The sequence below is a fragment of the Aspergillus niger genome (assembly GCF_000002855.4).
Source record: "Aspergillus niger supercontig An15".
Lineage (NCBI taxonomy): Eukaryota > Fungi > Ascomycota > Eurotiomycetes > Eurotiales > Aspergillaceae > Aspergillus > Aspergillus niger.
The window spans coordinates 1,074,525-1,085,688 of NT_166530.1; the positions used below are offsets into that span (position 1 = coordinate 1,074,525).

The following is an 11,164-nucleotide window of genomic DNA, read 5'->3' on the forward strand; positions in this document are numbered from 1 at the left end:
TCTCGTCACTCTTTCCACTTCAATTCATTGAATTTTCATTCTCTCTCTTTATTTTCTAACTTCCTCTCCATCGTCGGTCAAAGACAATGAAGTATCTCCCTCTCGTCGTTGCAGCCACTGCCAGCCTGGCACCTACGGCTTCCGCCCATTATATCTTCAGCAAGCTCGTGCTGAACGGAGAGGCTTCTGCGGATTGGCAGTACATTCGTGAGACTACTCGCAGTGTAGTCTACGAGCCGACCAAGTACACCAGCACCTTTGACAATCTGACACCCAATGATAACGACTTCCGCTGTAACCTGGGCTCGTTCAGCAATGCTGCCAAGACTGAGGTCGCTGAGGTCGCCGCGGGCGATACTATCGGGATGAAGCTCTTCTACGACACCAGTATTGCGCATCCTGGTCCGGGTCAAGTTTGTATGAGTCACCCCCTCACCCCCTGTCATGGTAACTCATCTTCTAATCATCCTACTCTCCCGAACCGCAGATATGTCCAAGGCACCCACCGGCAATGTCCAGGAATACGAAGGCGACGGGGAATGGTTCAAAATCTGGGAAAAGACTCTTTGCAACGAGAATGCCGACTTGACCAAGGACGCCTGGTGCACCTGGGGCATGTCTCAATTCGAGTTCCAAATCCCTGCTGAGACCCCGGCGGGCGAGTACCTGGTGCGCGCCGAGCATGTGGGCTTGCACGGCGCTCAGGCCAACGAGGCTGAATTCTTCTACAGGTGAGACAACCGCTCCCAGATTTATGATATTCAAGGAGCAACAGTATTGATACCAAGATTCTAGCTGTGCGCAAGTCAAGGTCACAGGCTCGGGAACTGGATCTCCGAGTCTGACGTACAAAATCCCTGGTCTCTACAACGACAACATGACCCTGTTCAACGGCCTCAATCTGTGGGTCGACTCAGCCGAGAAGATAGAGACGGATATCCTGGAGACGCCAATTGGTGATGATGTGTGGAGTGGACATGGCTCGGAAAGCTCGTCTGCTGCCTCCCCTTCGGTCAGCAGTGCATCTGTCGCAAGCCCGGGTACAACTACCGCTGTTGCGCACGCCCATGTTCAGACCCCTGCCAGCAGCAGCACTTCTTCGACGGCCGCTAGCTCGGGCAATCTTGTTTCGCACTGGGGTCAATGCGGAGGCCTCAATTATGCCGGCCCAACCGAGTGTGAGTCGCCTTGCACCTGTGTGGAGCAGAACCCTTGGTACCATCAATGCGTGACTTCGTCTTGAGAGGTCCACTCGCTCATTCGTGGAGACCTGCTGGGAGATGAGTGTGAGTGGAGAGGAGATATTTCTGGGCTTAAAGGGCGTAGAATTTTGTCTTTCTATGTCAAGAGCTGCCGCCCCGAGGGCCCGATAATACCTCCGATGTCAAGCAGCTCACTTATCTGTCCTGAAGCCTACAACGAGGTACCACAGCGAAGCTCGTTCCTGTACAATTCGTTACATTTGTCAATCTTTTTATTCTTTGGTTCTTCATTGTATGAAGGTCTTCAGAAACGCTGTGTTGATTTCTTCGGATGCTTCCTGATCCTCAATTTCTTGTTGAAGACCTAGGTCGCAGCTGATGTCTTGTTTCCACTGAGACAGTTATGTTAAAGCATTCCAAGAATCTGTATCAGTCATCTTCTTTCATGCCTGCTCAATGGTTGTGATTATATCTATCTTATTTATATTTCTCTTCCCTCGTAGATAACATAGAAAAAAGCTCTTTTAGCTCTAGAAATTGTTTCAAGTCTCTAATACTCTAGATTCTGCAAGCCAAGTGAATTTGAAACACTCCGATAAACCAAGATATGGACTCCTTTTAGTCACACTTTTCACGTCTTCACTCGGTATCAATATTCACCGCATATTTACTCTTCTTGCGGATCATTGGCCCATAGAAATAAAGCAGATAAGGCACCAACGCCATAACTGCACTGATGGACCCCAGAATAGTCAGGGTATACTGCACGCCGAGAGCCTCGTAAATGGGGCCACCCGCAACAGTTACACCTCCCGCCACCACATATCGCGTGAACACGAGAAATCCTAATGCAGAGGCCGAATATGTATCGTAAGAATCAATGAGATACATGTATGCAACAATGAAGATGGTGGTTATACCGTAGCCGAAAAGGACTGACGCGATGAGAGGGGACCAGATTGAGATTTTTGGCTGTTGAAAGAGGAAATATATCTTAGCGCCTGCAAAACCTGTGAGGGTATCCGTATAGACTTACATTGCTTGTCCAACCCATCCAGAACAGACTGATCGGCACTGCCACTGCACCACCAAGCATGGTATACCAGAGTCTCATCTCAGGAGCAATAGTGAACTTATCTCTAGCATAGGCCTTCGCAGTCCAGCTGTAAACTACCGGCACCACGCCGCTAACCAGCAAAGTCCCAACAAGCATCCCAGCCCAGCAAAGGTTGGTCAGTCCTTCGGAGAGGCCATATGTGTCGCCAAAGATGTAGGCATACCCCTCGAGAAAAGTGAAGAGGACGATATAAATAATGGTCAGATATAGCGACATCAAGATGATGATTAGCTCCGAATAGAACATCGCAAATGGCCGATACACAGAGATCTTCAAGCGCTGGCCCAGGCCCTTCTGACTGATCTCCATGGGAGCCCTATATCTCTCATCACCAGTCTCTTTTCGAAGGATGGAAGCCTTCCAGTAGAGAACTAGGTTGCCATATGTCTCGGGTTGAAATAGCAGGACCAGAGCCATAACTACCCCACCCATGATAAGCATTATCCACTCAAGCCAGCGCCAGCCTAGCGTGACTGGAATGTAGCTTCCCATTATTTGGCCGATCATGGGCCCGATAAATGCAGGTATAGCGTAAGCTGGAAAAGCATAGGTCTTTTCCAGAGGGTTCCATAAGTCGGCAACCGTACCACCGGCGCAGGTTAGCGGAGTGGAAGCGAAGAGGCCGGCAAAGAAACGGAAGATAAGGTGACTGTGGAGGTTTGGGGCTAGTCCTGATGCCATGACGAAGACTAAGAAGAGGAGCATTGTTGTTGAATATATGGCATTACGCCCGAAGGTTTCTGAGAAAGGGCCCGAGAGAAGGGAACCAAATGCAAATCCGATAAGGAACAGACCTATTCAGAGACATGAGGAGTTCAGCTCTTTGCTATAATAGATTCCAGAGAGAAGACGCCATACCTGTCGCTAGAGACCCAACAACTTCCGATACGTGGAAGTATTGGCTATACTCCTTGACTCCACAAGCATCGATCGCCGATGCAGCAGTTACGGCCACTGCAATCAATGAGACCAAGAAGGTCATGAAGAGCTTCCGCGATGTACTCTGATTTGCGGGGTTCAAAGGATCATCTTGTCCGTCCCAGTCCACAAGAATCGCAGCGTCAGGGGCCATCGATTCGGTAGGTCTTTTCTCCTGGGTACTGCAATAGCCGCTCAGTTTGCAGCTACATGGTGTTCTGTTAGACAGTTGCAAGCCTAATTACATTTTCTCCAAGACTTACTTGGGGCCATGATGAGCGCCGATAGGGTAGCTCGGACAGCTGCAATTATCTTTCAGCTCTGCCAAGTGCTGTTGCACGGATTTCCGAATCCGTTGGTACTGGAGATATGCCTCCATTGCTGGTAGCTCCTGCGTGACAGAAGGGACAGAAGATTATGGGCTTCTAAGATGGTGAGGAATCCCCAAAGAAAATAACGACACCAACATTTTATAGTCATAACACCTCCGATCCGCTCGCCTCTATCTCCGATCAATCGGACTTGAGTGGATTAACTTCATGCAACCCATCACAACAAAACGGTCGAAAGTGTTCATAAGCATCCGGTTCAGCGACATACATAGATCTGTTCCGTACACCAACGCTGAGAGATTTCTCACTCTTCGGCTTTCTTCGCCAGAGACCCATACATATAGTCAGCTATATGGCATTGTTAGTATTCTCCGGTATTGGTAATTTTACACAATCATGTGACCTGGACTAAATGGACAATATGAAGCCATGAACTGGTCAATATGCGCTCCATTAAGCCTTACGGATATATCCAAGCTTACACAATCCTTTAACATGGGCGGAATGGAAGAGTTGATCTGATCTGTTCGGTTCTAAGGGGAAGGTAGCCGCATATAAGTTCATCTCTCCCGTGAAATATCGGGAACTTCTTTCGCCGATCTTCTCCGCCATCGGGCGTACATCGGGATCCGATCTTCTTTGTGGCAATGATTGATGATTCAATGAATGCCATCTCCGACCAAGAATTTCCGTCTCGGATTTTTATCCTAAAAGTTAACTAAGCCTCTTGTTTATCCTCGTTCCTTACACAGAAAATGTTAGGCAATAACTTGGCCCACAACGGTGCCATCCAGCAAGTCCCCGGATTTCTTCGGCGAAAGCGCAAAGCTGTCAATTGCGAGGAATGCCGACGCTCTAAGTTGCGATGCGATCGCCAAAACCCTTGTGGTGCGTGCAAGCGTCGCAAGCGCGAGTATAATTGCTCCTACGAAGCCCTGTCTGGCCCATCTGTATCAAGGAAAACTCACAGGCAGCCTGTAACTACTTCGGCGTCACCTGCCTTAAATGGTGGGGCAGGATCTCCGTCTACGCCTAGACGAAAAGGTGTTTTCTCTTCAAATCTACGACCCGAACAGCCTACATCAGGATTAGAGAAATCATCTCCGGGTGTACACTGGGAAACTGTGCTTGAACGGCCTGTTCCCGAGGAGGATGTTAATGACACGCTATCACCCCTCTCAATCGGCCCTCGCATCTCTCTCCAGGAAATGATTGACTCGCTTCCGCCGAAGTCTTGTTGCGACTATCTGGTCTCACACTTCTTTAAACATATATCCGCCCTGTTTCCCATTCTGCATGGCCCAACTTTTCAGAAACAGTATACAGCGTTCATGCAACGGCCTCATGACGTCGACTTACCTTGGCTGGCTTTGCTTTTCGCGTTATGTTCTTTGTCTCTGAACACTCTAGATGAAAGTGACCCCAGGCTAGCGTGCGTCTGGTCTCAACTACCTTCGAATGTTACCCAAGGTGCAAGTACGGTTCCTGTCACGGTTTCTGTGTCTCGCCGCCTGCTCCGGACTGCAATAACCTGTCTCCTGCAGGGTGACTTCTTGATCCGGCACACTTTCAGCACGTTCGAAGCTCTATTAATGGTAATATACAGCCTTTCTCACAATGAGTCCGTCGATCAAGGCTGGGCCCTGTTAGGAATGGCGCTAAATATTGGCATTGCCTTGCGTTGCAATGTGGAGCAGAAAAACATGGGCCCAATTGAGACCGAAAGACGGCGACGTTGTTGGGCTGGCCTCTTGACATTGCACACGTATCAGGGAATGCTATTCCGGGACTTTGATATGTCATACCTTCTCGGCATTGAAGCTCCTCTACCTGCTGATGTTAACGATGTCGATATCACCAGCGAAGGCATTGTGCAGCAGTCTCGTAGCGAGCCCACACAGATGTCTGTCATGATGGCTAAGCTTCGGCTGTTCCGGCTTTCCACCCAGATCTGTCGCCATACCTCGGGCCCTTCACGTCTCGACCAACAGGCCCTGCGTAACTTCGATGCTGCGATAGCGGACGAGCAAAAACAGTGGGACGCGGCCTATATGGTTGATGGTTCTCCAAACATTCTGGACTCTAATCGCTACGCATATTGGTGCGTCTTGCAAACGTACGCGCATCATCTCTACCTCCTGCTACACCGACCGTTTCACCATTCCAAGGCGCCTTATTTTCTTCCAATGTCCAGAGAAAGATGTATAAGTTCCAGCACAGCTTTGATTTCCCTTCACAGACAACTTTACGAAGCTCCTATCCTCCGAGATTATTTCTGGCTGCTCAGTGGGGTGACAAGTCTGAAAGCATTACATGCGGCCGTGGCCCTGAATTCGTGTCTCCAAGATGATACCGAACATAACTTGGACTCTTTTCGAGGGGAGATCGAAAGTCTGATTGCCCGCATGGCAGATCTCTCAAGCCGAAGTCATATCTGTCTCCGAGCGTATCGAATACTCCGCCATTTACAGTAAGCTACCCAGATAAATTCTCAAATTAGCCAACTAAATCAGTGATCTATAGAGCCCAAGCAGGGACGGGCGATGCCCAGACAGGGAGCTCGGAGACCCCGTTCGAAAATTTATTCGAAGATTTGACGGATATCCGGGAGTGGATGGATGCAGATCTGGTCGATTGGGTATGTTACCTCCCTCTAGATACTGAGCCTTTTGCTAATGATCAGAATCTGGACGGACAATTCAACGTCTTTGCGCCATAATTAATTGTGGGCATGACGATATTGTGGGACTGGGCTATTCCGCATCGGGTCACTTCCGAGACAAAGAGTACTCGATACCTGCCCAAGAAATCTCCAGCAGCGACTCGAGTACGTTTGAGCACCATATACCCAATTTTCCAGAATATTTTGTGGTCTATCAGATCAGAGGTTAAAATAAAGCCTAGTAGTTTATCTAGCAAACCGTGCATGTAGCTTCCCACTTCCAGGAAGATGTCAATAGTAGCGCTTCCCGCTGAGCATACACCAGACCGTGAGAGGTACCTTCTTTGTCCTCGAGATTCCCTTCAGGAAGTTCCATAGCAGAAACCCACTGTATGTATACTGAGACTTTTGCCTTCCATGTTATGGACACGAGAAACGCGGAGATGGCAGATCATATCTGCTCTCATGCCCTGGGCGGCCCTTTGCACCACTCGTTTTATCCAAGAATAAAGTTGGTTGGACTGAAGTAACGGGCTTTTCAGGATTGGATTCACTCTTCAAACCCCTCAAACTGGCTCAGACTACTCGTATAATAAATAATCTGCTACTGTATCGATCTTGGTTCGTATTACCCCCGGCGCAGGATCTGAAGAACCAGATCACCGGTTGCCCGATCACATACATCGCCATATTACGTGTTCGTTTGACATGATGAAAACCAAGGCGCGGTGCTCTTTAAGATTTGCTTCTTTCGTGTAGCTCTCTTGTTTCGTGATGCTCGTGTGCGTGCGTCTATTGGCCATCGTATGAGGTCTTCTGGTTCTCCAAAGCGGCATAACCAAGCGATTAGAGTATCCGTGGCTTCGTGGCAGGATGCAGCAGCTCATTAAGCGTACCTTGGCGCATACGCATGCAACGATTTGAGTAGAGAAGTGGGATGTTTGTGTGTGGTCGAAAATGCATCCCACGGTTAGCTTGATTGCGTGCTCGGGACTAAAAATTCGCCATGGCAGTGGAGGGACTCGGCCACTTCCCGGCCACGTCGCCCCTCCCAGGATGAACCTGGTCAATGGCGCCGAAGACCATGATATTGGCGTCATGTAGCATAATACAGTTCTATATGAAATTGTATTTGATGGTGATATCAGAATCCTCGTTCAATAGAGGTAGCTCCACATGTGAACACACGGTTGAGCTTAACTCTTCCCTGACGCGGCCCCTCAACTACCACCATATCATGCTTAAAACAAGTTGTTTCAGCCTTATGGAGCAAGTTACTCCACTTAATCCAGTCATGTCCTATGGTAAAGACCTAGAGTAGATCTTTACCAGGCAGCAGAAAAGAAAGTGGACGTAACTGCCATACCAGACTTATGGTATGATCGGATTGGCACGCAATTACCTTAGTTCTGACCGTGGAGAACAATAGCATGATGGATGTCTCCGCTTTGGTGGACCCTGGCCTAGCCCTATCCCGTCCTTTTACGCAGCAAAAAAAACACACGGATTGGGCCAGCTTGCAGAAAGCTTGGGTAATTGTAGCGTGTCCATTTTAATTTCTCTCTTCTGTTCGTAATAAGATGATATCACGGCAGTAAAACTTGGTTCACGGACTCGGCGCCCAGAGCATGTCCATAGTCGCGCTTACTGCGCTACAGCAGCAGTCCCTTAGAAACACTCCAGGACAAAAACTTCCTGGCGAACACGAAAGAGCTCACCCACCGTCTTACGAGCGATCGTCATTCAGCTCCCTTTGACCAAGGAGAAGGCAAACACTTAGTCTCGTGTTTCTTAATTCCATCTGTGGTTCGGTCATATCGATAAAGGCCAATGCGCGCTCGGCATGGGCGTGGAGGTGCATCTGGCCGGCACATGGCAAGCCCCCTGCTGCATTGCCATTTCGAAGCTAAAATCACGACATCGATCCCCTGTCCTCTGATAAAATATCTTACACTTCTCACGCGATAAGCTTAATATTTATTATTCCCCTCCGGATCTCATTTTCTGTCGATATATGCCACAGGCCTGAAATCTCAGTCTGCTGACACAGAAAATGACCACAAAGGTTGGCCATATTCTGGCGAAGGTGCTCGGGATCGATCTGGAATCGAACACCGACCCGTACCGTCGTGATGGCTCAGATAATGCTGGGTATTATGTCGAGACAGAGCCAACATCCGGTGAATGGCTGCGCGAGCTCGTCCCATCCCGTCGACAGATTGGTCGCTACTTCTACGACTTGTTCCCTTTTCTTCACTGGATCATGAGCTATAACTTGCAGTGGTTCATCGGTGATCTGATTGCAGGTGAGATATCTTACGTCAGTCTGTTGAAGCGAGAGAGGCTGACATCTTCAGGTGTTACTGTCGGGGCTGTGGTCATCCCACAAGGCATGGCATACGCCATCCTAGCCAAGTTGCCTGCCGAATATGGGCTGTATTCATCATTCATGGGCGTGTTAATATACTGGTTCTTTGCCACATCAAAGGATATCACCATCGGAGTAGGTACTCCATCTTTTTGTCACGACCAAAAGCTAACCCGTTCAGCCGGTGGCCGTCATGTCCACTTTAGTTGGTACCATCATCATCGAAGTCCAAAAGGACTACCCTGACATCTCAGCCCCAACGATCGCCGGAGCTCTTGCCATCATCTGCGGTGCGATCACGACCTTTATTGGCCTGTTCCGTCTCGGATTCATCGTCGACTTCATTCCTCTTCCTGCGATTACCGCCTTCATGACCGGATCTGCCATCAATGTGTGCGTGGGACAAGTCAAGACGGTTTTGGGAGAAACGGCCGATTTTTCTACCCGTGGATCGACATACATGGTCATTATCAATACCCTAAAATATCTGCCCACCTCGCAGATGGATGCTGCCATGGGCTTGACGGCACTGGCCATGCTGTATGCCATCCGCGCGGCATGCAATTATGGAACTAGGAAATACCCTCGGAAGGCGAAGCTCTTCTTTTTCTTGAATACCCTTCGCACGGTCTTTGTGATTCTGTTCTATACGATGATTAGCGCTGCAGTCAATCTCCATCGTCGCAACAATCCGGCCTTCAAGATGCTGGGTAAAGTCCCTTATGGGTTTCAGCATGCGGGCCTTCCCAAGATCAACGCTGATATCATCAAGACCTTTGCCCATGAGCTGCCGGCAGCAGTAATTGTCTTGGTGATCGAGCATATTGCTATTTCGAAATCCTTCGGTCGCGTCAACAACTATACCATCAATCCTTCCCAGGAGTTCATCGCTATTGGCATCTCTAACCTCCTCGGACCCTTCCTAGGTGGCTACCCAGCCACTGGTTCGTTCTCTCGCACTGCTATCAAAGCCAAATCCGGTGTACGGACGCCGCTGGCCGGCGTCATCACCGCCATCGTCGTTCTGCTTGCCATTTACGCCCTTCCCGCCCTGTTCTTCTTCATTCCCAGTTCATCACTTTCTGCTGTTATCATCCACGCTGTCGGTGACTTGATCACGCCACCTAAAGTGATCTACCAATTCTGGCGCGTGTCCCCTCTCGACGCCATCATTAGTCTAATCGGCATCATCGTCATTATCTTCACGAGCATCGAAGACGGCATCTACTGCACAATCTGTATCTCGGTCGCAGTCCTGCTATTCCGCGTTGCCAAAGCCCGCGGTCAGTTCCTTGGCCATGTCCAGATCCACTCCGTCATCGGCGATCACCTTGTCGAAGAGACCGGATCAGCCAAGGAATTCAACACCGCCTCTCAGCTTTCCAGCTCCGATTACAAGCGCACATCTAGTCGAACCGTCTTCCTCCCCCTTAAACACACCGATGGTTCCAACCCGACCATCCCTATCACCCAGCCCGCCCCAGGCGTCTTCATCTACCGCGTATCTGAAGGCTTCAACTACCCCAACGCTAACCACTACACCGACAATCTGGTCGAACACATCTTCGAATCCACCCGACGTACCAACCCCTCCTTATATGCCACCCCCGGCGACCGACCATGGAACGACCCCGCCCCTCGCAAAAGCAAGGCCGAACACACAGATAACTCGACAGAACTACCGTTGCTACGGGCAGTCATCCTTGATTTCTCTGCTGTCAACAACGTTGACGTGACCTCGGTCCAGAACCTGATCGATGTCCGGAGCCAGCTGGACCGGTACGCCGCTCCGGATCGAGTCCAGTGGCACTTTGCTCATATCAACAACCGGTGGACCAAGCGGGCTCTCGCCGCTGCGGGATTCGGTCGGCCGTCGGATGTGCCTGAGCTCAAGCCGATCTTCAACATCACGGAGGGAGACTACCCTGGAGATAACTCGGACCAGCGTGCCAGTGATGTCGAGTCGCAGGTCGGCGATCAATTAAAGCAGAACAAGACCCGAGATGATAAGAGCGCTGAGGTTCTGAGTGTACGGGAGATGGACGAGGCAGCCAAGGGGTCGGAGAGGACAGCCGTGCAACGACGTGGAGAGAGCAAGCCGGCAGTGGTTTCCGGGGTGAACCTGCCGTTGTTCCATATCGACTTGAAGAGTGCCCTGGAGTGTGTGACGGCGTCGGTGTCTGATAACCCGGGCAAGGCGCATACTAGCTGATATGATTAATCTGTTGGAATTCCATACATAATTTACGTTAGACAATATTTTAGCTTACTTCATACATACTTTCCCCATATGTATAGAACTTATCCCGGTGTTCTAGAGTAACTGTAGGGCTAACCGAAATCTCCACATCGTCTCAGACGATCCCAACCCATCGGCGACTCTCTCGGCGAAACCCCGCATCTTAAATCAGACTGTCCGCGGGGTAAATAGTCAACAATATCTGCCGCCATTCGTTTGATATCCCTTCTCTTGACCTAACCTTCCATATCACACAGATCAAACAGATTAATAGACTACGAACCATGGGCTCCATCTCCCTCACCGACATGTCCAACCCCTCGTGC

General features: G+C 49.8%; 4 protein-coding genes across 4 annotated transcripts; 3 read left to right on the forward strand and 1 right to left on the reverse strand.

The window, feature by feature from the left end:
* Positions 1-86: 86 nt before the first annotated feature.
* On the forward strand, positions 87-1,243 carry An15g04570 (uncharacterized protein; the record flags this gene model as incomplete). Its single annotated transcript, XM_001396955.3, has 3 exons — positions 87-417; positions 488-731; positions 796-1,243. 3 exons carry the CDS (start codon positions 87-89, stop codon positions 1,241-1,243), a joined length of 1,023 nt encoding a protein of 340 aa, XP_001396992.1.
* Positions 1,244-1,841: 598 nt separating this feature from the next.
* Positions 1,842-3,616, reverse strand: An15g04580 (uncharacterized protein; the record flags this gene model as incomplete). Its single annotated transcript, XM_001396956.1, has 4 exons — positions 1,842-2,174; positions 2,239-3,113; positions 3,178-3,443; positions 3,501-3,616. The coding sequence occupies 4 exons, from the start codon at positions 3,614-3,616 to the stop codon at positions 1,842-1,844; spliced, it is 1,590 nt and encodes a 529-aa protein (XP_001396993.1).
* A 708-nt stretch (positions 3,617-4,324) lies between these two features.
* An15g04590 (uncharacterized protein) lies at positions 4,325-6,288 on the forward strand (the record flags this gene model as incomplete). The annotated part of the gene is made up of 3 exons (XM_059744664.1): positions 4,325-6,039; positions 6,093-6,207; positions 6,253-6,288. The coding sequence occupies 3 exons, from the start codon at positions 4,325-4,327 to the stop codon at positions 6,286-6,288; spliced, it is 1,866 nt and encodes a 621-aa protein (XP_059606527.1).
* A 1,996-nt stretch (positions 6,289-8,284) lies between these two features.
* Positions 8,285-10,811, forward strand: An15g04600 (uncharacterized protein; the record flags this gene model as incomplete). The annotated part of the gene is made up of 3 exons (XM_001396958.1): positions 8,285-8,537; positions 8,589-8,734; positions 8,781-10,811. 3 exons carry the CDS (start codon positions 8,285-8,287, stop codon positions 10,809-10,811), a joined length of 2,430 nt encoding a protein of 809 aa, XP_001396995.1.
* Positions 10,812-11,164: the final 353 nt, after the last annotated feature.